General features: G+C 28.9%; 2 protein-coding genes across 2 annotated transcripts in view; one reads left to right on the top strand and one right to left on the bottom strand.

The window, feature by feature from the left end:
• LOC130445458 (aryl hydrocarbon receptor protein 1) overlaps nucleotides 1-22,800 on the top strand; it is a 107,286-nt gene extending 84,486 nt beyond the window's left edge. Inside the window, exons 3-9 of the mRNA XM_056781076.1 lie at nucleotides 13,650-13,741; nucleotides 14,178-14,267; nucleotides 14,344-14,553; nucleotides 14,611-14,798; nucleotides 15,443-15,549; nucleotides 18,087-18,228; nucleotides 18,431-22,800. Coding sequence (XP_056637054.1) covers nucleotides 13,650-13,741; nucleotides 14,178-14,267; nucleotides 14,344-14,553; nucleotides 14,611-14,798; nucleotides 15,443-15,549; nucleotides 18,087-18,228; nucleotides 18,431-19,718 — 2,117 coding nt within the window. The 3' untranslated portion in view covers nucleotides 19,719-22,800. The remainder of the gene's footprint in view (nucleotides 1-13,649; nucleotides 13,742-14,177; nucleotides 14,268-14,343; nucleotides 14,554-14,610; nucleotides 14,799-15,442; nucleotides 15,550-18,086; nucleotides 18,229-18,430) is intronic.
• A 753-nt stretch (nucleotides 22,801-23,553) lies between these two features.
• On the bottom strand, nucleotides 23,554-26,781 carry LOC130445459 (39S ribosomal protein L1, mitochondrial). The gene is made up of 6 exons (XM_056781077.1): nucleotides 26,663-26,781; nucleotides 26,419-26,611; nucleotides 26,152-26,365; nucleotides 25,236-25,637; nucleotides 24,200-24,297; nucleotides 23,554-23,806 (listed from the first exon to the last, which is right to left on the bottom strand). Exons 1-6 carry the CDS (start codon nucleotides 26,679-26,681, stop codon nucleotides 23,677-23,679), a joined length of 1,056 nt encoding a protein of 351 aa, XP_056637055.1. The 5' UTR covers nucleotides 26,682-26,781; the 3' UTR covers nucleotides 23,554-23,676.
• Nucleotides 26,782-27,119: the final 338 nt, after the last annotated feature.

The raw sequence follows: 27,119 nt of genomic DNA on the forward strand, positions 1-27,119 counted from the left end.
ATACAAGGCGTTCTATTTAAAAAAAAATAAAGAAATTTGATATTTATAAAGTTAAACTTTGAACACTTTTTATACGCACCCTGTATAAAATAAGAAAATTTTCAACATAGATTCAAATACGTCTGACTTTGCTTAAAGCAACCAAATAGAAAAAAATTTCATATCTTTAAGGGTATCATCGTAAAAAAATAATTAATAAGGGTGTGCAATGGTCAAATTTTTTACAAAAAACTCAATAACTCAAAAATTATGCTTTTTTCGAAAAAAGTTTTTAGACAAAAGTATATTATAATTTTACGTAGATTTCAAAAATGTATTAATATACAAGGCGTTCTATTTAAAAAAAATAAAGAAATTTGATATTTATAAAGTTAAACTTTGAACACTTTTTATACGCACCCTGTATAAAATAAGAAAATTTTCAACATAGATTCAAATACGTCTGACTTTGCTTAAAGCAACCAAATAGAAAAAAATTTCATATCTTTAAGGGTATCATCGTAAAAAAATAATTAATAAGGGTGTGCAATGGTCAAATTTTTTACAAAAAACTCAATAACTCAAAAATTATGCTTTTTTCGAAAAAAGTTTTTAGACAAAAGTATACTATAATTTTACGTAGATTTCAAAAATGTATTAATATACAAGGCGTTCTATTTAAAAAAAATAAAGAAATTTGATATTTATAAAGTTAAACTTTGAACACTTTTTATACGCACCCTGTATAAAATAAGAAAATTTTCAACATAGATTCAAATACGTCTGACTTTGCTTAAAGCAACCAAATAGAAAAAAATTTCATATCTTTAAGGGTATCATCGTAAAAAAATAATTAATAAGGGTGTGCAATGGTCAAATTTTTTACAAAAAACTCAATAACTCAAAAATTATGCTTTTTTCGAAAAAAGTTTTTAGACAAAAGTATACTATAATTTTACGTAGATTTCAAAAATGTATTAATATACAAGGCGTTCTATTTAAAAAAAATAAAGAAATTTGATATTTATAAAGTTAAACTTTGAACACTTTTTATACGCACCCTGTATAAAATAAGAAAATTTTCAACATAGATTCAAATACGTCTGACTTTGCTTAAAGCAACCAAATAGAAAAAAATTTCATATCTTTAAGGGTATCATCGTAAAAAAATAATTAATAAGGGTGTGCAATGGTCAAATTTTTTACAAAAAACTCAATAACTCAAAAATTATGCTTTTTTCGAAAAAAGTTTTTAGACAAAAGTATACTATAATTTTACGTAGATTTCAAAAATGTATTAATATACAAGGCGTTCTATTTAAAAAAAAATAAAGAAATTTGATATTTATAAAGTTAAACTTTGAAGACTTTTTATACGCACCCTGTATAAAATAAGAAAATTTTCAACATAGATTCAAATACGTCTGACTTTGGTTAAAGCAACCAAATAGAAAAAAATTTCATATCTTTAAGGGTATCATCGTAAAAAAATAATTAATAAGGGTGTGCAATGGTCAAATTTTTTACAAAAAACTCAATAACTCAAAAATTATGCTTTTTTCGAAAAAAGTTCTTAGACAAAAGTATACTATAATTTTACGTAGATTTCAAAAATGTATTAATATACAAGGCGTTCTATTTAAAAAAAATAAAGAAATTTGATATTTATAAAGTTAAACTTTGAAGACTTTTTATACGCACCCTGTATAAAATAAGAAAATTTTCAACATAGATTCAAATACGTCTGACTTTGCTTAAAGCAACCAAATAGAAAAAAATTTCATATCTTTAAGGGTATCATCGTAAAAAAATAATTAATAAGGGTGTGCAATGGTCAAATTTTTTACAAAAAACTCAATAACTCAAAAATTATGCTTTTTTCGAAAAAAGTTTTTAGACAAAAGTATACTATAATTTTACGTAGATTTCAAAAATGTATTAATATACAAGGCGTTCTATTTAAAAAAAAAATAAAGAAATTTGATATTTATAAAGTTAAACTTTGAACACTTTTTATACGCACCCTGTATAAAATAAGAAAATTTTCAACATAGATTCAAATACGTCTGACTTTGCTTAAAGCAACCAAATAGAAAAAAATTTCATATCTTTAAGGGTATCATCGTAAAAAAATAATTAATAAGGGTGTGCAATGGTCAAATTTTTTACAAAAAACTCAATAACTCAAAAATTATGCTTTTTTCGAAAAAAGTTTTTAGACAAAAGTATATTATAATTTTACGTAGATTTCAAAAATGTATTAATATACAAGGCGTTCTATTTAAAAAAAATAAAGAAATTTGATATTTATAAAGTTAAACTTTGAACACTTTTTATACGCACCCTGTATAAAATAAGAAAATTTTCAACATAGATTCAAATACGTCTGACTTTGCTTAAAGCAACCAAATAGAAAAAAATTTCATATCTTTAAGGGTATCATCGTAAAAAAATAATTAATAAGGGTGTGCAATGGTCAAATTTTTTACAAAAAACTCAATAACTCAAAAATTATGCTTTTTTCGAAAAAAGTTTTTAGACAAAAGTATACTATAATTTTACGTAGATTTCAAAAATGTATTAATATACAAGGCGTTCTATTTAAAAAAAATAAAGAAATTTGATATTTATAAAGTTAAACTTTGAACACTTTTTATACGCACCCTGTATAAAATAAGAAAATTTTCAACATAGATTCAAATACGTCTGACTTTGCTTAAAGCAACCAAATAGAAAAAAATTTCATATCTTTAAGGGTATCATCGTAAAAAAATAATTAATAAGGGTGTGCAATGGTCAAATTTTTTACAAAAAACTCAATAACTCAAAAAATAAGTATTTTTCGAAAAAAGTTTTTAAACAAAAGTACACTAAAATTTTACGTAGATTTCAAAAATGTATCAATATACAGGATGTTCTATTTAAAAAAATAGAGAAATTTGATATTTATCAGGTTAAACTTTGAACACTTTTTATACACACCCTGTATAAAATAAGAAAATTTTTAACATAGATTTAAATACGTCTGATCTTGTTAAAAGCGACCGAACAGAAAACATTTTCATACCTTTAAGGGTATCATCGTAAAAAAATAATTAATAAGGGTGTGCAATGGTCAAATTTTTTACAAAAAACTCAATAACTCAAAAATTATGCTTTTTTCGAAAAAAGTTTTTAGACAAAAGTATACTAAAATTTTACTTAGATTTCAAAAATGTATTAATATATAGGGAGTTCTATTTAAAAAAATAAAGAAATTTGAATTTATGAAGTTGAACTTTGAACATTTTTTATACACACCCTGTATAAATTGAAAAATTTTTCAACTTAGATTCAAATACGTTCAACCTTGCTAAAAGCAACCAAATAGAAACCATTTTCATATCTTTAAGGATATCATCGCAAAAAAATCATTTATAAGGGTGTGCAACTGTCAAATTTTTCACAAAAAACTCAATAACTCAAAAAGTATGCATCTTTCGAAAATAGTTTTCAGACAAAAGTATCCCAAAATTTTACATAGACTTCAAAAATATATTAATATACAGTATGTTCTATTTAAAATAACAAAGTTACAGTCGATTTTCGGTTCTACAATATACAGATAGTTTTAATTCGTCGTGCGACACCCTGTATATCGATGAAAACAGTAATTTTTTTGTCATGTGTAATAGACGATTACACACCCGTCTTAATGCATAAAATTAAAAATTGATACATGTCATATGCGTTTTAATATGGGGTTATTAATATCGTGCAAAGATCGTATCGAAAATACAAATGACATTATCAGGTGCGTTGAACGTATTCGCAGAGACATCCTTGATTATTTTTGAATAAATTTCGACCAATTATTTAATATTGCGCGTCATTATATCGCGAAAGCATCTGTCAAAAAAAAAAAACGTGCACTAACACACTCGCCAGATAATTAGGATTCGATTTTTGGTTGACCGACTAAAGTTTATTCCATATTAAAATCGTCGATTAAACACTTCAAATACAATAATCGTATTCTCTAATAAATTTTACGCGTTTTTTATTCCACAAATTTCAGTCTATTTCGTCAAATAACCGATAGGGGAGAGCGGGTATGGAAAAGTGCGTCCAAGTCCGGTTCTGGATATCCGATTTTTACGTATTTTACCTTGTTTTGAAGAACTTTTATCTAGCAATAGAAAATGTATCGATTATAAGCAATTCAATCAACAACGACCCCAAAAATGAAAATTTTGTGTCTCGAGATGTGGATGGCCAAATAATTTAACTACCCCGAATTATGCCCCTAATAAGAAGAACCGATTCGTTATTTGAAAAGTCTAAATCTTCATATACAATAACAGAATTCTTCTATTAATTTAACGCGTTTTTTATTCCACAAATTTCAGTCTATTTCGTCAAATAACCGATAGGGGAGAGCGGGTATGGAAAAGTGCGTCCAAGTCCGGTTCTGGTTATCCGATTTTTACGTATTTTACCTTGTTTTGAAGAACTTTTATCTAGCAATAGAAAATGTATCGATTATAAGCAATTCAATCAACAACGACCCCAAAAATGAAAATTTTGTGTCTCGAGATGTGGATGGCCAAATAATTTAACTACCCCGAATTATGCCCCTAATAAGAAGAACCGATTCGTTATTTGAAAAGTCTAAATCTTCATATACAATAACAGAATTCTTCTATTAATTTAACGCGTTTTTTATTCCACAAATTTCAGTCTATTTCGTCAAATAACCGATAGGGGAGAGCGGGTATGGAAAAGTGCGTCCAAGTCCGGTTCTGGATATCCGATTTTTACGTATTTTACCTTGTTTTGAAGAACTTTCGTCCAGGAAAATATATCAATTTGGATTTACGTGTTTTCTTTCATTGTCTCGTTGGTAAATCCAAAAAAAAAATTATTTAGCACCCTGCACACATTAAACTAAAACTTCGTGAAAGTGCTAAACAAAAAATAGGTGTAAGTGTTCCAGAAGTACTTAAGTCGAACTAGAGATGGCGTTTAAATAATAGACAATCTATACAGCAAATTTTTGAATAGTTAACGTTTTCAATCATACAAAACTTTTATTTGAAATGCCTTAGCCCAGGAAACTAGATTCTACTCTGGGTAGGACTGTTTTTTTTCCTATATCAACAGTAAAATATTTGGTAGGATAGTTTCGACGAGACCGTACGATTTGAGAAGACCAGCCAGTCGTCAAAACTGATCAAAAACAGCGTCGCGGAGAAGTTTCCATTTAGAACCAGCTTCAAAGACATACGTACTTTTGGGACTGCCCTCGTAATCATCAAGTGGATAATTTGATGGAAATTCAGTGGAAATTCGATTAGAAAATTCCATAGATAAACGGAACGGAGCTACTTAATTCGAAATAATTTATTTATTAAACGTGAGAAAATGATTTTTCATAAATTGGAAATTTTAACGATTTTCATAATAGAAAGACGAACTGACCGGATCGAAACGGATCTTGAAAAAACAACGTGTTTATGCAGTTGTTCTACTAAATTAGATATTTCATTTTAATTACTCATTAATATTTTAATTGGCTCGAAGAAATGAAATTTTCACTAGCAATGTTCGTGCAAGGTGGAAAAAAAATTTATTTCTCGCATAATAAGTTTAAAATTACGTTTACAAAATAAACCATCGATTTAACCATAAAAACACCCAATTTCCAATAACTTATCGTCACTTCTCTGAAAAATCGACATAATTGCTGCGTTTAAAATTAGGCAGAACGATTTTAGACATCTCTGGTTTCTTTCAAAGGTTTATCTGCAGGAAAACTGAAGAATCCTTCGCCAAACTCCTACCAGACCCAGAATCCAGGACGTTTTCTTTTTAAGACATCGTAATATTCATTGAAAAGAGTCCGATTCCGGTCCTGTTCTTGAACAATTCCTTATAAATCCTTCCTAAATAGAATTTTACAAACTTATAGAACAAAAAAACGTAAAAAATTAATAAATAGACTTTAATAGGGATTATTTAGAAGAAATACTGCAAATAAACCGTCTGCTATAACGAAAAGTTCTAAAACGATACATCAAAAGCGCGTTCGTTATGTATAAAAAGTAGATTAAAGGCGCAGCGCGAGTTCGACGAGTTTTCAAATTCAATTTCGTTAATAATTCATTTTATTCGTCTGAAAATAAATGAAAATTTGCAAAAAACACATAAAATGTATCGTTATTTGGGTTATTTTTATATAATACAGAGTGTTTCTTCTTAATAAAAGAAATAAAATGAAAAAACGGATTTTTCGTTCATTCTATAAAGAAAAAACTGAATAAATAGACTTTCCTGGGGATTATTTAAAAGAAATACTGCAAATAAATCGCCTGCTATAACGAAAAGTTCTAAAACGAAACATCAAAAGCCCGTTCGTTAAGTCTAAAAAGTAGATTAGAGGCGCAGCGCGAATTCGACGAGTTTTAAAATTCAATTTCGTTAATAATTCATTTTATTCGTCTGAAAATAAATGAAAATTTGCAAAAAACACATAAAATGTTTCGTTATTTGGGTTATTTTTATATAATACAGAGTGTTTCTTCTTAATGAAAGAAATAAAATGAAAAAACGGATTTTTCGTTCATTCTATAAAGAAAAAACTGAATAAATTGACTTTCCTGGGGATTATTTAAAAGAAATACTGCAAATAAATCGCCTGCTATAACGAAAAGTTCTAAAACGAAACATCAAAAGCCCGTTCGTTAAGTCTAAAAAGTAGATTAGAGGCGCAGCGCGAATTCGACGAGTTTTCAAATTCAATTTCGTTAATAATTCATTTTATTCGTCTGAAAATAAATGAAAATTTGCAAAAAACACATAAAATGTTTCGTTATTTGGGTTATTTTTATATAATACAGAGTGTTTCTTCTTAATGAAAGAAATAAAATGAAAAAACGGATTTTTCGTTCATTCTATAAAGAAAAAACTGAATAAATTGACTTTCCTGGGGATTATTTAAAAGAAATACTGCAAATAAATCGCCTGCTATAACGAAAAGTTCTAAAACGAAACATCAAAAGCCCGTTCGTTAAGTCTAAAAAGTAGATTAGAGGCGCAGCGCGAATTCGACGAGTTTTCAAATTCAATTTCGTTAATAATTCATTTTATTCGTCTGAAAATAAATGAAAATTTGCAAAAAACACATAAAATGTATCGTTATTTGGGTTATTTTTATATAATACAGAGTGTTTCTTCTTAATAAAAGAAATAAAATGAAAAAACGGATTTTTCGTTCATTCTATAAAGAAAAAACTGAATAAATTGACTTTCCTGGGGATTATTTAAAAGAAATACTGCAAATAAATCGCCTGCTATAACGAAAAGTTCTAAAACGAAACATCAAAAGCCCGTTCGTTAAGTCTAAAAAGTAGATTAGAGGCGCAGCGCGAATTCGACGAGTTTTCAAATTCAATTTCGTTAATAATTCATTTTATTCGTCTGAAAATAAATGAAAATTTGCAAAAAACACATAAAATGTATCGTTATTTGGGTTATTTTTATATAATACAGAGTGTTTCTTCTTAATAAAAGAAATAAAATGAAAAAAACGGATTTTTCGTTCATTCTATAAAGAAAAAACTGAATAAATTGACTTTCCTGGGGATTATTTAAAAGAAATACTGCAAATAAACCGTCTGCTATAACGAAAAGTTCTAAAACGAAACATCAAAAGCGCGTTCGTTAAGTATAAAAAGTAGATCAAAGGCGCAGCGCGAATTCGACGAGTTTTAAAATTCAATTTCGTTAATAATACATTTTATTCGTCTGAATATAAATAAAAATTTGCGAAAAACACATAAAAAGTTTCGTTAAATGGGTTATTTTCATATAATACAGAGTGTTTCTTCTTAATAAAAAGAAACAAAATGAAAAACCGGTTTTTTCGTTCATCCTATAAAGAAAAAAATAAATAGACTTTCCTAGGGATTATTTAAAAGAAATACTGCAAATAAACCGTCTGCTATAACGAAAAGTTCTAAAACGAAACATCAAAAGCGCGTTCGTTATGTATAAAAAGTAGATTAAAGGCGCAGCGCGAATTCGACGAGTTTTAAAATTCAATTTCGTTAATAATACATTTTATTCGTCTGAATATAAATAAAAATTTGCGAAAAACACATAAAAAGTTTCGTTAAATGGGTTATTTTCATATAATACAGAGTGTTTCTTCTTAATAAAAAGAAACAAAATGAAAAACCGGTTTTTTCGTTCATCCTATAAAGAAAAAAATAAATAGACTTTCCTAGGGATTATTTAAAAGAAATACTGCAAATAAACCGTCTGCTATAACGAAAAGTTCTAAAACGAAACATCAAAAGCGCGTTCGTTAAGTATAAAAAGTAGATCAAAGGCGCAGCGCGAATTCGACGAGTTTTAAAATTCAATTTCGTTAATAATACATTTTATTCGTCTGAATATAAATAAAAATTTGCGAAAAACACATAAAAAGTTTCGTTAAATGGGTTATTTTCATATAATACAGAGTGTTTCTTCTTAATAAAAAGAAACAAAATGAAAAACCGGTTTTTTCGTTCATCCTATAAAGAAAAAAATAAATAGACTTTCCTAGGGATTATTTAAAAGAAATACTGCAAATAAACCGTCTGCTATAACGAAAAGTTCTAAAACGAAACATCAAAAGCGCGTTCGTTATGTATAAAAAGTAGATTAAAGGCGCAGCGCGAATTCGACGAGTTTTAAAATTCAATTTCGTTAATAATACATTTTATTCGTCTGAATATAAATAAAAATTTGCGAAAAACACATAAAAAGTTTCGTTAAATGGGTTATTTTCATATAATACAGAGTGTTTCTTCTTAATAAAAAGAAACAAAATGAAAAACCGGTTTTTTCGTTCATCCTATAAAGAAAAAAATAAATAGACTTTCCTAGGGATTATTTAAAAGAAATACTGCAAATAAACCGTCTGCTATAACGAAAAGTTCTAAAACGAAACATCAAAAGCGCGTTCGTTATGTATAAAAAGTAGATTAAAGGCGCAGCGCGAATTCGACGAGTTTTAAAATTCAATTTCGTTAATAATACATTTTATTCGTCTGAATATAAATAAAAATTTGCGAAAAACACATAAAAAGTTTCGTTAAATGGGTTATTTTCATATAATACAGAGTGTTTCTTCTTAATAAAAAGAAACAAAATGAAAAACCGGTTTTTTCGTTCATCCTATAAAGAAAAAAATAAATAGACTTTCCTAGGGATTATTTAAAAGAAATACTGCAAATAAACCGTCTGCTATAACGAAAAGTTCTAAAACGAAACATCAAAAGCGCGTTCGTTAAGTATAAAAAGTAGATCAAAGGCGCAGCGCGAATTCGACGAGTTTTAAAATTCAATTTCGTTAATAATACATTTTATTCGTCTGAATATAAATAAAAATTTGCGAAAAACACATAAAAAGTTTCGTTAAATGGGTTATTTTCATATAATACAGAGTGTTTCTTCTTAATAAAAAGAAACAAAATGAAAAACCGGTTTTTTCGTTCATCCTATAAAGAAAAAAATAAATAGACTTTCCTAGGGATTATTTAAAAGAAATACTGCAAATAAACCGTCTGCTATAACGAAAAGTTCTAAAACGAAACATCAAAAGCGCGTTCGTTAAGTATAAAAAGTAGATCAAAGGCGCAGCGCGAATTCGACGAGTTTTAAATTTCAATTTCGTTAATAATACATTTTATTCGTCTGAATATAAATAAAAATTTGCGAAAAACACATAAAAAGTTTCGTTAAATGGGTTATTTTCATATAATACAGAGTGTTTCTTCTTAATAAAAAGAAACAAAATGAAAAACCGGTTTTTTCGTTCATCCTATAAAGAAAAAAATAAATAGACTTTCCTAGGGATTATTTAAAAGAAATACTGCAAATAAACCGTCTGCTATAACGAAAAGTTCTAAAACGAAACATCAAAAGCGCGTTCGTTAAGTATAAAAAGTAGATCAAAGGCGCAGCGCGAATTCGACGAGTTTTAAAATTCAATTTCGTTAATAATACATTTTATTCGTCTGAATATAAATAAAAATTTGCGAAAAACACATAAAAAGTTTCGTTATTTGGGTTATTTTTATATAATACAGAGTGTTTCTTCTTAATGAAAGAAATAAAATGAAAAAATGGATTTTTCGTTCATTCTATAAAGAAAAAACTGAATAAATTGACTTTCCTGGGGATTATTTAAAAGAAATACTGCAAATAAACCGCCTGCTATAACGAAAAGTTCTAAAACGAAACATCAAAAGCCCGTTCGTTAAGTCTAAAAAGTAGATTAGAGGCGCAGCGCGAATTCGACGAGTTTTAAAATTCAATTTCGTTAATAATTCATTTTATTCGTCTGAAAATAAATGAAAATTTGCAAAAAACATATAAAATGTTTCGTTATTTGGGTTATTTTTATATAATACAGAGTGTTTCTTCTTAATGAAAGAAATAAAATGAAAAAACGGATTTTTCGTTCATTCTATAAAGAAAAAACTGAATAAATAGACTTTCCTGGGGATTATTTAAAAGAAATACTGCAAATAAACCGTCTGCTATAACGAAAAGTTCTAAAACGAAACATCAAAAGCCCGTTCGTTAAGTCTAAAAAGTAGATTAGAGGCGCAGCGCGAATTCGACGAGTTTTCAAATTCAATTTCGTTAATAATTCATTTTATTCGTCTGAAAATAAATGAAAATTTGCAAAAAACACATAAAATGTATCGTTATTTGGGTTATTTTTATATAATACAGAGTGTTTCTTCTTAATAAAAGAAATAAAATGAAAAAACGGATTTTTCGTTCATTCTATAAAGAAAAAACTGAATAAATTGACTTTCCTGGGGATTATTTAAAAGAAATACTGCAAATAAATCGCCTGCTATAACGAAAAGTTCTAAAACGAAACATCAAAAGCCCGTTCGTTAAGTCTAAAAAGTAGATTAGAGGCGCAGCGCGAATTCGACGAGTTTTCAAATTCAATTTCGTTAATAATTCATTTTATTCGTCTGAAAATAAATGAAAATTTGCAAAAAACACATAAAATGTATCGTTATTTGGGTTATTTTTATATAATACAGAGTGTTTCTTCTTAATAAAAGAAATAAAATGAAAAAACGGATTTTTCGTTCATTCTATAAAGAAAAAACTGAATAAATTGACTTTCCTGGGGATTATTTAAAAGAAATACTGCAAATAAACCGTCTGCTATAACGAAAAGTTCTAAAACGAAACATCAAAAGCGCGTTCGTTAAGTATAAAAAGTAGATCAAAGGCGCAGCGCGAATTCGACGAGTTTTAAAATTCAATTTCGTTAATAATACATTTTATTCGTCTGAATATAAATAAAAATTTGCGAAAAACACATAAAAAGTTTCGTTAAATGGGTTATTTTCATATAATACAGAGTGTTTCTTCTTAATAAAAAGAAACAAAATGAAAAACCGGTTTTTTCGTTCATCCTATAAAGAAAAAAATAAATAGACTTTCCTAGGGATTATTTAAAAGAAATACTGCAAATAAACCGTCTGCTATAACGAAAAGTTCTAAAACGAAACATCAAAAGCGCGTTCGTTAAGTATAAAAAGTAGATCAAAGGCGCAGCGCGAATTCGACGAGTTTTAAAATTCAATTTCGTTAATAATACATTTTATTCGTCTGAATATAAATAAAAATTTGCGAAAAACACATAAAAAGTTTCGTTAAATGGGTTATTTTCATATAATACAGAGTGTTTCTTCTTAATAAAAAGAAACAAAATGAAAAACCGGTTTTTTCGTTCATCCTATAAAGAAAAAAATAAATAGACTTTCCTAGGGATTATTTAAAAGAAATACTGCAAATAAACCGTCTGCTATAACGAAAAGTTCTAAAACGAAACATCAAAAGCGCGTTCGTTAAGTATAAAAAGTAGATCAAAGGCGCAGCGCGAATTCGACGAGTTTTAAAATTCAATTTCGTTAATAATACATTTTATTCGTCTGAATATAAATAAAAATTTGCGAAAAACACATAAAAAGTTTCGTTATTTGGGTTATTTTTATATAATACAGAGTGTTTCTTCTTAATGAAAGAAATAAAATGAAAAAACGGATTTTTCGTTCATTCTATAAAGAAAAAACTGAATAAATTGACTTTCCTGGGGATTATTTAAAAGAAATACTGCAAATAAACCGCCTGCTATAACGAAAAGTTCTAAAACGAAACATCAAAAGCCCGTTCGTTAAGTCTAAAAAGTAGATTAGAGGCGCAGCGCGAATTCGACGAGTTTTAAAATTCAATTTCGTTAATAATTCATTTTATTCGTCTGAAAATAAATGAAAATTTGCAAAAAACATATAAAATGTTTCGTTATTTGGGTTATTTTTATATAATACAGAGTGTTTCTTCTTAATGAAAGAAATAAAATGAAAAAACGGATTTTTCGTTCATTCTATAAAGAAAAAACTGAATAAATAGACTTTCCTGGGGATTATTTAAAAGAAATACTGCAAATAAACCGTCTGCTATAACGAAAAGTTCTAAAACGAAACATCAAAAGCGCGTTCGTTAAGTATAAAAAGTAGATCAAAGGCTCAGCGCGAATTCGACGAGTTTTAAAATTCAATTTCGTTAATAATACATTTTATTCGTCTGAATATAAATAAAAATTTGCGAAAAACACATAAAAAGTTTCGTTAAATGGGTTATTTTCATATAATACAGAGTGTTTCTTCTTAATAAAAAGAAACAAAATGAAAAACCGGTTTTTTCGTTCATCCTATAAAGAAAAAAATAAATAGACTTTCCTAGGGATTATTTAAAAGAAATACTGCAAATAAACCGTCTGCTATAACGAAAAGTTCTAAAACGATACATCAAAAGCGCGTTCGTTATGTATAAAAAGTAGATCAAAGGCGCAGCGCGAATTCGACGAGTTTTAAAATTCAATTTCGTTAATAATACATTTTATTCGTCTGAATATAAATAAAAATTTGCGAAAAACACATAAAAAGTCTCGTTAAATGGGTTATTTTCATATAATACAGAGTGTTTCTTCTTAATAAAAAGAAACAAAATGAAAAACCGGTTTTTTCGTTCATCCTATAAAGAAAAAAATAAATAGACTTTCCTAGGGATTATTTAAAAGAAATACTGCAAATAAACCGTCTGCTATAACGAAAAGTTCTAAAACGATACATCAAAAGCGCGTTCGTTATGTATAAAAAGTAGATCAAAGGCGCAGCGCGAATTCGACGAGTTTTAAAATTCAATTTCGTTAATAATACATTTTATTCGTCTGAATATAAATAAAAATTTGCGAAAAACACATAAAAAGTTTCGTTAAATGGGTTATTTTCATATAATACAGAGTGATTCTTCTTAATAAAAAGAAACAAAATGAAAAACCGGTTTTTTCGTTCATCCTATAAAGAAAAAAATAAATAGACTTTCCTAGGGATTATTTAAAAGAAATACTGCAAATAAATCGCCTGCTATAACGAAAAGTTCTAAAACGATACATCAAAAGCGCGTTCGTTAAGTATAAAAAGTAGATCAAAGGCGCAGCGCGAATTCGACGAGTTTAAAACTTATAAATTATATAAAAATTTGTCGAAACGCATAGAAAATGTTAAAAAAAGCCCAACTGTCATTTCTTCTTTTTTATTTTTCAGTGGTTATGCACAAAGATAAAGACGACGGCCTTCATCGAAGGGAACTAACAGCCTTCGATCACACCCCTCTAGACGGGGAAATGTTTCTTCAGGTAATATAAAAATATTAAAAAAAAAATAAATAAATTAACAACCCCCTCTTTTTATTATTCGATTTATGCCGTTTTTATCTCAATTTTAAAAGGAGAAATTGTAGACGTAAATTTTGATAATTCCCGACATTTTAGTTTCATTTTGAAAAGAAAAGTTCGCTAATAACAAGTCATCGATTTCGTGGTCTCAAAATCGGTTTAATCTACACACCAAATCACACTTTTTTCGATTGATCCCAAAAAAAAAATAGAAATTTATACCGTGGACTCCAAAACTACCATGCGAAGTTTTTACATAAAAAATACGGCGAAGCGATGACAAAAAGCGGGGGTAAACAAACCCTTCAATTTACAATGTTTACGGGGTTGTAAAGTTAAAAAATCATTACGAAACGATGAGTTTTTCGATAATTTTAATTAAACCTATTTGTTTAAGGCCCTCAACGGTTTCCTCATAATATTAACGTGCGATGGAGAAGTTTTTTTCGCTACGCATAGCATAGAAGGTTATTTGGGCTTTCATCAGGTGTGTGTATTTTTGTACCATTTTATAATTCGAAAAAAATCAAAAAAAAATCGTCAAAATTTGTTTTTATTTCAAGTCGGATATAGTCCATCAATCGGTATACGAATTGGTCCACTCGGAAGATAGAGAAGAGCTGCAACGGCAGTTGATGTGGAATTCGTTTCTTCCGCCAGAGTCAGCCAATATGGGTCTTCAAGATATCTTGTTACCAGAAAATTGTCATTTATTAGAAAGGAGTTTCACCGTGCGCTTCCGATGTCTTTTAGACAATACTTCCGGTTTTTTGGTGAGATATTACAATTTACGTCGAATGTCGAAATATTTTTTTTTCTTCAAATTTCAGCGTTTAGACATACGGGGGAGGGTTAAAGTGTTACATGGTCAAAACCGTAAATCGGAAGAACCTCCGCTAGGATTATTCGCCCTTTGCACACCTTTTGGACCGCCATCTTTATTGGAAATACCTCAAAAGGAAGTCATGTTCAAAAGTAAACATAAATTAGATTTGGCGTTAGTTTCGATGGATCAAAGGTAAATTTATTAATACGCCTCGCGATAGGGGCCATCCGTAAATTACGTCACGCGTTAAAAGGGGTCGACGAAAGGGATGAAAGTGACACTAAATTGTTAAAATGTTTAGATACGAAGTATTTTTATCTATTTCCAAGTTTTGTTCATCAAAGAATTCCTGCCAGACGTGCCGGAAAACTTGTTTGTGTCGATGATGTCGATGATAAAGATGAAGTTGATACAATTAATCATCCAAATCAAATGATGACGAATTATTTAGAAGAATCCGTGGATTGGAGATTATTAATTTTATATTTTTAATTAATCTTTTGTTAATTGTTTGATTTGAGGTTAATTTCAGTGGAAAACAATTTGAATGGTAGTAAAACTAAAGGTGGGGCGAAAAAATTATGAAAATTCTGTGACGTAATTTATTGTTTTTTTTTTAATATTTACGAATGTGACATACCGAAACAAAATTTTATTTTCGTAGATAATTCAAACTAAAAATGTTGGTGATAATTTTACTTTTAAATTTCGTTATTCTTTGTAGATTAAATTCAAAAAATTGTCGCAAATTTTGTAATAGAGTACCAAAAAGTATGAAGTATTTTATACACATTTTTTTTTTTTTTAATAAAAATAAGAATTATTTCGCTTTTTAGGGGGAAAATGTTATTAGGTTATTCGGATACGGAATTGGGCAGTATGGGGGGATACGATTTGGTTCATTTTGACGATTTGGCGTACGTTGCTAGCGCTCACCAAGAATGTAAGTACATTATTGTAAAAAAATTGCGTTTTTAATGGAATTTTATTAGGATTTTCTTAATATTTCATTAATATATTTGAATATTTCGACTTTTGATTAAGCCTTTATCAAAATATTTCGACTTTTCGACTTTTGGTCAAGTCTTTATCAACATATTTCGACTTTTTGACTTTTGGTCAAGTCTTTATCAACACATTTCGCCTTTTCGACTTTTGGTCAAGTCTTTTTCAACATATTTCGACTTTTTGACTTTTGGTTAAGTCTTTATCAACATATTTCGACTTTTTGACTTTTGGTCAAGTCTTTTTCAACATATTTCGACTTTTTGACTTTTGGTTAAGTCTTTTTCAACATATTTCGACTTTTCGACAAGTCTTTATCAACATATTTCGACTTTTTGACTTTTGGTCAAGTCTTTTTCAACATTTTTCGACTTTTGGTCAAGTCTTTTTCAACATATTTCGACTTTTCGACTTTTGGTCAAGTCTTTTTCAACATTTTTCGACTTTTGGTCAAGTCTTTCTCAACATATTTCGACTTTTTGACTTTTGGTCAAGTCTTTATCAACATATTTCGACTTTTTGACTTTTGGTCAAGTCTTTATCAACATATTTCGACTTTTTGACTTTTGGTCAAGTCTTTTTCAACATTTTTCGACTTTTGGTCAAGTCTTTCTCAACATATTTCGACTTTTTGACTTTTGGTCAAGTCTTTATCAACATATTTCGACTTTTTGACTTTTGGTCAAGTCTTTATCAACATATTTCGACTTTTTGACTTTTGGTCAAGTCTTTTTCAACATATTTCGACTTTTGGTCAAGTCTTTTTCAACATATTTCGACTTTTCGACTTTTGGTTAAGTCATTATCAACATATTTCGACTTTTTGACTTTTGGTTAAGTCATTATCAAAATATTTCGACTTTTTGATTTTTGGTTAAGTCTTTATCAACACATTTCGCCTTTTCGACTTTTGGTCAAGTCTTTTTCAACATATTTCGACTTTTTGACTTTTGGTCAAGTCATTATCAACATATTTCGACTTTTTGACTTTTGGTTAAGTCTTTATCAACATATTTCGACTTTTTGACTTTTGGTCAAGTCTTTTTCAACATATTTCGACTTTTCGACTTTTGGTTAAGTCTTTTTCAACATATTTCGACTTTTTGACTTTTGGTTAAGTCATTATCAAAATATTTCGACTTTTTGATTTTTGGTTAAGTCTTTATCAACATATTTCGACTTTTTGATTTTTGGTTAAGTCTTTATCAAAATATTTCGACTTTTTGAGTTTTGGTCAAGTCTTTATCAACACATTTCGCCTTTTCGACTTTTGGTCAAGTCTTTTTCAACATATTTCGACTTTTTGACTTTTGGTTAAGTCTTTATCAACATATTTCGACTTTTTGACTTTTGGTCAAGTCTTTTTCAACATATTTCGACTTTTGGTTAAGTCTTTTTCAACATATTTCGACTTTTCGACTTTTGGTTAAGTCTTTTTCAACATATTTCGACTTTTCGACTTTTGGTCAAGTCTTTATCAACATATTTCAACTTTTTGACTTTTGGTCAAGTCTTTTTCAACATATTTCGACTTTTGGTTAAGTCTTTTTCAACATATTTCGACTTTTCGACTTTTGGTTAAGTCATTATCAAAATATTTCGACTTTTTGATTTTTGGTTAAGTCTTTATCAACATATTTCGACTTTTTGATTTTTGGTTAAGTCTTTATCAAAATATTTCGACTTTTTGAGTTTTGGTCAAGTCTTTATCAACACATTTCGCCTTTTCGACTTTTGGTCAAGTCTTTTTCAACATATTTCGACTTTTTGACTTTTGGTTAAGTCTTTATCAACATATTTCGACTTTTTGACTTTTGGTCAAGTCTTTTTCAACATATTTCGACTTTTGGTTAAGTCTTTTTCAACATATTTCGACTTTTGGTTAAGTCTTTTTCAACATATTTCGACTTTTCGACTTTTGGTCAAGTCTTTATCAACATATTTCAACTTTTTGACTTTTGGTCAAGTCTTTTTCAACATATTTCGACTTTTGGTTAAGTCTTTTTCAACATATTTCGACTTTTCGACTTTTGGTTAAGTCTTTTTCAACATATTTCGACTTTTCGACTTTTGGTCAAGTCTTTATCAACATATTTCGACTTTTTGACTTTTGGTCAAGTCTTTTTCAACATATTTCGACTTTTTGATTTTTGGTCAAGTCTTTATCAACATATTTCGACTTTTTGACTTTTGGTCAAGTCTTTATCAACATATTTCGCCTTTTCGACTTTTGGTCAAGTCTTTATCAAAATATTTCGACTTTTTTTCAAGTCTTTATCAAAATATATTGATAAAGACTTAGACAAAAGTCGAAACGTCAAATTTTATCTATGTTTTGAAAATTATCAAAAAAAAATCAACAACATTTAGAAACGTAATCATTTATTTCAAATAGATAACAATAATTTATTAATTTGGTGACAATAAACTTTATTTCTATTATCGATAATGTTATTTCTTCTGTTTTCGGCTTAGTATTAAAAACAGGAGCTTCTGGAATGATCGCTTACAGATTTCAAACCAAAGATGGACAATGGCAGTGGTTACAAACGAGTTCGAGATTAGTTTATAAAAATTCGAAACCAGATTTCGTTATAAGTACACATCGACCATTAATGTAAGTACCTAATATTACTAAGTACATAATTAAATTCCAAATAATTTGGTACAAATCTTCATTGAACCGGAATTGTATTCAAAACATTGAACTAATCATTTGTTATGAGGAAAAATCCACGCGGAACCAAATCTGACGAATACAGTGGCTGTAAGACGATTCTATATATGTTTAAATTGTTTTTATTTTTTTGTTTATTTAGGGAAGAAGAAGGTCGCGATCTTCTTGGTAAACGTACGATGGATTTCAAAGTGAGTTATTTAGATGCCGGTCTTCCAAACAACTATTTTTCCGAAACCGATCAATTATTATCGAATACACCAAACGTCGTATCGCATCCCATACCTTCAACTCCGTCCAGGGTAAATAGAAAATATAAAACGCAATTACGCGATTTTCTATCGACTTGTCGTACGAAACGTAAATTATCGCACAGCTCGAACGGACAAATAACGCCTCCAACAAATCCAACTGTAACAGCTTCGGTAGTCAGTCCTATGCCAGCGGTGGATTATATAACAACGGATGGTTGTTCGGCAGCTTACAACATGTACGCGAATCCTTATTCTTCGTCTACAACAGATCACGGTCTTTCCTATATGAGTCATTCGAATTTCCAACACGGTTTATATCCGGCACCCGCGACGCTCGATAACCGATATCTCGCAACAACGGAAAATTTATTTCACCAATACAGACCTTTAGGCGGTTATTATCCTGAATATCATCATTCACCAACTACTAGTCCTTACGTAGGAAACGGTTTCCTCGAAATGCCTTCGAGAACTTACGATCCTTCTACGTCAACTCCTAGTCATCACCCCACGTACAGAACTACAGTTATGCCAGTAGATGAAAAAATATATTCTTGTCAACAAGTATCGCAACCTACTTACGTGGATACATCAAGAGGTTACGTAGTACCGAATTCAACGAAATGTTTAGACGTATCCTGGCCTTATTCGGTGAGTCCTTCTTCGGGGATAATACAACCCATACAAGTAATGAGCACGCAATTAGAAATAAATCACAAGGATTGCGGAAAAATTAAACATTCGTCTTCGTCTCCGGTCACCGCAGGATTAATAACGCCCAAAATGGAGGACATCAAAACCGATACGAATATAATCCATCAATCCGATAGTCCAGGTCATCATTTGACTAACCAAAATTCCGTAACGCCTCAACATTTTTCTCCGGTAACTACCGTATCTGAAATACCGAGACAGACGGTTTTAATGTGGGGTTCGAACCACGTACACAATTCCCCTAATAGATCCCCGGGATATTCCGTATCGTCGGTGGTACCGTCTTCAGAAAGTTGTGACGCTTTGAAAAATTTGACTGACATAAATAACCCGGATATGTGTAAATGGAATGGGGGAGATAGTAAAACGGAAACCGTTCAAAATAGTGATTCCGACAGTCCGCATCAACATCATTCCAATCATCACAATCATCACAATTCGAGGGTGGTGATGGTTCTGTGATGAACGGCGTCTTACTGGGGTTATAAGCCAGTATGTACATATTTATATAAATTATTTTTCAATTGAAATTGCACATAATTCAAATTATTGTATTGAGAAAGTCGCAAATATATAACGAGATAAAAAAAACTTACGAACAAAATCAATAAGGTTAACATCTATTGGAGGCTCCTCGTAGAATTTTCAATGGTCCATACGTTAATGACTATTTCTATTGATATTTCGATTTGTTTTTCGATAAATCCCATTATTTTAGGTTCATTTTTATTTATTGATTGTTTATAAGAATGAAACTGCTTCAAAATGTCAAACTTCAAACGTCAAATAATCAATTCACAGAATACTGAGTTGGAATTATCTTGGAACCGTTAGTTATACTGTTTACACTACACCAACACTGACGATGACATTGTCTATCGCGCGTTTCTATGACCAAGCGCGTTTCGTTGATGTAATCGTGGTGTAAACGCGTACTCAGTTATTCAAATAAAAGTCTTGTTTGTAAAAGGATGTTTAGAAACATTTACTACAATATTTTTGAGATTATAATAGCAACAGCTCACTGCAGATACGGTTCAGAAATCAAACAACAGAATCCATAGAGGAAATGGACTTGGTGAATAAAAATCAACAGAAATTGTTGCAGTCAAATTAAAACAGACTCGATTTATTTGTGACTTTTTTCAATACATCGAAACATATCTTCCTGCATTGTGTTTTTTGTTGTCATTGTCTTCGAATTTAGAATTATTACATAGTATAATAAATGTAAAATTGATTATATATATATATAAATAATTGACGTTTTATTTTTTGATAATTTTTCGTTTATCAATAGTACGGTCATCAAAAATCGAGAATTGACAAAATAAAACTTCTTCGATTTCATTTTTCATCTTTTATAATTATTCCACCAAAAGACAGTTAGGAAAATGAGACTTGTCGAATCTTTTTTAATCTGATTCGAGTTTCGATTTTGGTGGAAAAGTAAAGGGAAATATATACTGAAACTATTCCACCAACATACAACACTGAAAAATAAAAAAAAACTGACAGCATTCTAGTTCCACACAAAAGAGAAATTTAAACCATAGATAAACCATATCGGTTTAACAGAAGTATGATGTGTGTCTGTTGTCAATCGGCCATATTTTATTTCAAGTGACAGCCACTTCCTGTTTCTAACCTATTTCTTTATAATTGTAACCTCTAAACCGTTATTTATTTAAAGACCGTTCTAATGTTAAACTTTGCTTATTTGCGACCATATTTGATAATTAATTGGTACACGTATCTATTTACGTTTGTTATTTATTTTTTACATTTTTACGCAGTGAAATCGTCTAGTCATTTAACATTTTATATTCTTGTATAAATGTTGTACATTATTATTTATAAACATATTAAAATAAACTGGTTATTTTGGAAAGTGGAATGGCGTATATCACCACAGAAAATAATAGAAGTTATTCAATTGGGGTTAGTTTGATTGACTGATCTACTTTTCAAAAAGACTATGACAAATTATTTTCACAAATTCGAGTAAAGAATATACCAAGAGAAAATTGTAGATTCACTCAAATTATATTCATGGTTAATATTTTAAAAACCTTCGCAATAATATACTTTACTCGAAACTTATTTAGAATTAATTCAAATAGCGATATTTTAAACAAAAGATGGTGACCAGCAATACGATAAGACACTAGCTTTAAGTAGAATCTTTTTTTACCAACTTCCAATCTATTCAATATATTGATTTTGGTACACCCTGTATGATGGAAAACTTGTATTTCGATACGTGATGTTTTTAACGTTCTCACATTCATTATAAATTTTTTAATTCATTAAATAAGTATTGTTAGTCATCATTGTCGAAAGAAACGTTTTTTTTTATTGTTAAAATGAACGTGTGTTGTAAGGCGAGACATATGAATTTTGTTTTTTGTTGATAAACTGTACTCGGTCAACAAAAAAGAAATCTTTTCAACCTACTACGTACAAAAACTGGTCACTAGATGACGCAAATATTTGTTTAACGTAAAAATATTTATTTTTGATGTCTATATGATATAATTCGTAAAAAATATTCAACTATTTATTTTTTTATGTTGAAAAATAATAATAATACACTTTTTTCACGTATAAATGAAATTCCCGCATAATTTAGTGAACGACATCTATTAAACGTACTTCTAGTTAACATCATGTGTTTTCAAGTCATAACCTAAGTTATAAAAATGGAGGGTTTTGAAATGTTTACATTTAATTACAAAAAATTTGTGGTGATAATTGTATAGAAAACTTTCGTAAATAATGAATATGGAAGCGGAATATATAAAAACTGCAAATTGTATAAAAGGATCTAATAGAATTTGCTGGTAAGTTTTATTATATCTTTTTATATAGAATACATCTAGATATCATTTTATATAAATTATTGAAAAGAAAAGTACTTTTACCAAATTTTACAAACTAATCTTTCAATACACGAGGTGTGATAAACAAATACTATGAATTATTTTATTAAAAACAAAGTAAAAACGCATGAAATTTAAACCAATACTTCAAAGTACTGTCATTGACTTTTCTTACCTTATTTAGAAAAAAAGTTTTCATATGATATCTCGTGGTGTGGCATTCAACATCACCGCTTAAGTTTAAATAACATTCAATTCGATCCAATGTGTCGAAATAATAATAATTCGAAGAACCGAAACTCACAATTAAAACACAAGAAACTTGTCAGTGTCACGTCATCTAGAATTGTCTATCAAAGGAAAAATTTAATTTTAATTTAAAATCAGACAAATATATACGCTAGTAAATACAATGATGAATCTAAGGTATGTTTTTTATTAGAAAGTTGTCTAAAATTTTCACCAACGATACACGTTCGTATTTTAACACCTAATTGCTCCACAGCTTAATATTTTGTGATTTTTTACTTTCATATTTGAAAAAAGTACCTTTATTGTTATAATTCTGTTTAAAACAATCTGATATTGTATATTGAAATTTTCAAAAACAGTGTACGAAAAATGTATAATGAATAATTATGAAATAAATACTATAATACACAGTATATATCATTTTAACAAATTCCTAACGAGAACCAGTACTAATTTATGATTGTCCGCATCATTTGAAAAATAAACTCAGTTGAATAATCTGATATTTTAACACGTTAACTGCCTATCAAAACTTATTGTTGCGTATCCGCGTGTTTGCCAAGCACTACGAGATTTCTCAAGTAATAACTGTTTGGTTTATTGCAAAATTCAGAAACATCGACAATTTGAAAATGTATAACAACTTTTATCTTCACTTATTTCAAATTTATGGTTCCATTCAGACAGTTTTTCTAAACCCTGTATACTCTCTATTTATATTCTACTTTTTTATTTTTTCTCGATCTTTGTGGAATTCTTCTTTTTTTTAGTACGTTCGTCATTGACAGTTATAACGTTCCAGTGAACCCAAATTTAATTCATTTGAGACTTATGACTCCTTACAGAGGTTTTCTTGGAACTTATATTCAAGTTTTTCTCGTATACACCCAAATTTATATGTTTCCAAGGATTTTCTTCTTTTTCTTTAAAAAAAAGTTTCTAATTGACAGCTTACACATGATAGGAAGAAACCAAGAACTTAACCTAACTTTCATAGGATGATCTGTCAATATTTGTTACCAGGATCGGTAAGATATTTGCTTTGGGTCAATATAATTGAAATCTGAAATATTTTTATAAAATTGTGGTTATATTTGTAAGTTTTTTCAATATTATGTATTGCGAGGAGATAAAAATTTCGTATTTGATGAATTTGTTCATTTAAGAAGGTAATATCACCTCCTTGTATATTTATACTAAATTAATTTAGGAAAATGTTTATTTGAGGTTTTTAAGTAAAAACAACGCAAAATACCGAACGATTTTATTATCTAAACGTGTATATATTACAAAGCTATTCGTTCTGCATCTTCCTCTTCTTCCGTTGTGTCTTTTTTAGTAGATTCATCATCTTCGATGTAGACGTTATGGTTGACTTTCAATTTTTCCGAGGAATAATTAGTCCACAACAAACATCTATGAGGAAAATGAAACTATTTTACAAAAATTACGAACCCAAAAGGAAAAAGAGAAAGTGAAGATAATCGAGTGAAAAATACTAAGAATTATATTCGAATCAAATATTAGAGGAGATGGAGAAGAAAAATGAAGAAATAAAAGAAATGATAGAAGGAAATTTTATTTGACATTATCTAAAATAAAGTGAAAGGAAATTATGGAAGATACATTTCGGTAAATTATTAGCAATATTCTTGAAAAAAAGATGAATAAATTACATTTTAAACATTAATAAATCAAAATTGATAATAAACTAGCGAAAAAAGAAGATTTTTTATCAAGTAATGTGAAAAAAATGATAATTTAACTATGAAGAGGACACCTAAACCTGAAAATAATTATCTTTCTTACCTGGAGATGAAAGTACCTTGCCTTTTAGGCCTCATCGAATGAACATCTCGAATTAGGGCGGCGAAATTCTCTTCCAGCTGTTTCGGTTCCATAGTCAGCTGAAATTACAGGTACTAAATGTGTTACGGCCCTGGTATAATAAAACTTGATAGCATATCCGATTGAAATACATAAAAATGTATAAGTCATTTCAATACTATGTTAAAACAGCTGTAATGTAAACCGAGGACTTTTTATTAGGTACCCTTATGGTGAACAAAGCTTTTTATGGAATTATTATGGGAATTAATTCCCGGAAATGGTTTTATTGTAAAATGTGGTATCAAAAATGTTAGTTAAGAACTCTACGTGCAATTCTCAATTACAAAACGAACTTTTAATAAAAAAACAAAAAAGGTTGAACTCACTATGGCCTGCATAAACATTTAGAAGTTGATTGATTCTTTTCCTGAATCATTTATTGAACAAAAACAATTAAAATCACTCTGTAAGTAGCATACTTTTCATTTTTTTATCCGAATAGGTAAAACAATCTCTGTACATGTTAATTCTGTTAGATTTTATTATATTTTTGTGTTAAATAAATAATTCAGAGAAAAGATGAATCAGCTTCGAGTATGTCTTCTATTTGTGCTAAATTATCACAAAAATTGAAATAAAATTGGTAATTACGTTTAATCAATCGATTTTTCCTGATAAAAGTCATTACAAATTGCACCTGTAAATGAATTTCCATGTTCTATATACGAGGTTAACAATAAAAAACATTTTAATTTATTTTTTCTCCCAGTATATTTTTCTTTTCTGAAGCTAGTCCCTTAACTTTGATCCCTTTTTCACCCAATCAACAACAGAGGAAACTAAATATCAAAATGAACTGACACTTTTCGTGATGTTTACAATTTTGTTATGTAATCACTGTTTCAAAGCTAGAGAATCGATTCTATTGCAGCGGAAATAAAAAAATTACGGTTTGTGGACACCGGTCATAGCCCAACTTGTTTTAAAGAGGTAAAAAAAATTTATATGTACTTACATTTCCAATAACGACTTTTATCAACCCGAAATCTTTCTCATATTCATCTTTGACTGCGGTATAAGTGATACCATATAAGAATTTATCCACCGCTGATTTTAAATCGACGTCCAAACTACCATTTTTCGGACTGGGAAATTTCCTTTTTAATAAACCCCTTAGCACTACAAGTTCTGGTAGAATATCGGGATGAGCGACGACGTATTTAAAATCTGTCATTGCTATTTCGCCGTTTTGTATTTTTTTTATAGTTTCGACACCTCCGGATAATCCGGCGCCGGCGTCTAATGCTAATTGTTGATTTTCTGGTGTTTTGCTAAAAGCAGCTACAGAACGTGATATTTCTTGATCGAATTTGTGGGGTATTGCTACGATTCTCGTAAAGTTGTCTAAAAAACGAGTCTGAAAAATTTATCGACTGCTTAATCAAAAAATTTTGAAAATATCTTGGACCTAACCAACACGGAAGTTACGCACAGACTATGGGATGATAAGGAAATCGTCTTCCCAATAAAAAATAAGTAAAGGGAGTATTTTGACCATGAATACCGTCTTTTGCAGTTAAATGTACAAGGTAAAGTGAATAATAAGATGGGACCAAGGGGAAGAAAAATCATTGTAGCATAACCTATGTAGTTTGGAGCATCATCTGTTTAGAAATACAGTAAACAAGGATAATCTTGAAAATAGCTAAAGCGATCTTCTAGTTATTAATCTTTGTTTTCACAATGGATTTATAAAACAAGTATCTTAAATAGAAATATAATACTATTCTATAACTTTAAATGTTATTATTAAGGCACTTTTTGAGTATAATCGTTCACAACACAATTTTAAACAAAATTAAAAAAATTTTAGACAAAAAACGTTAATTTCGAAAAAAATTTGATGAAATAATAAAAATTTATTGACTCACCTTCTTTTCACCTTCCATATTTAACTCAATAGAAACATTGAGGTTCGCCTCTGGTCTATTATATATTTCTGGATGGTGTACTTCTTGATGGCATTTCACTGCTTCTTGAAAAGGATAAGCTATCCATTTATAATATTTACAAACGAATACGTCATCTACAGGATCTCGTTTATCTGAATCGTCAAATTTCAACTTTTGTCGACTAGCTAGAAATCTACAAAATAAATCATTATAATAATAGTAATTTTTTTAATAAAAATATCTCACTTTGCCTTGTTTCTTTGATTAAGCGGTATAAAGCCAACTTTTTTTACTTCTACTTTTACTTTGGCTTTATTCCTTCTTTCTCTTGTACCTTTTCTTGCGGCATAACATCGTGCTTGTATAGAATTGACCGATTCAGGTGATGCTCTTAAAATGTTACTGTATACCGATTGATATAGACAAATTTGGACAGTTCCTAAAATAATAATATATCAATTGATAATAATATATTCGTAATGAAACTTACTTAAAGAAAGAAAATTCATATTATATACAAAAAAATTTATATATATTTATCTAACCCTCAAATACTTCTTCTTTTTTATGACAAATTGTTAGCTCGAATCAGACAAAACTACTACATTCAAATGGTTGTATGTCATTGGACAAAAGGCGAATAGAGAAGAGAAGAAGACTAAATTCAACACAGTTATATTTTTTGTTAAATCTAATTTATTATAATTAAAAATCTCTTGTAATATCTGTTCTAAATATAATATTTTATTATTGAAATATATCGATATTATATCAAAACGTAAGATAATCTAAATGAATACATTAGGCAACTTAATATACAGAATTGAACGTATACGTGTATTGTAAATATGGTTGCCTAACTAATTTTTTATAAATATTTTGCTAATATTTACTTTATTCCAATATTTATTATGTAAAATAAATAATTTGTCGTGATAATAAAATGG

This window comes from Diorhabda sublineata, chromosome 6 (genome assembly GCF_026230105.1).
Source record: "Diorhabda sublineata isolate icDioSubl1.1 chromosome 6, icDioSubl1.1, whole genome shotgun sequence".
Lineage (NCBI taxonomy): Eukaryota > Metazoa > Arthropoda > Insecta > Coleoptera > Chrysomelidae > Diorhabda > Diorhabda sublineata.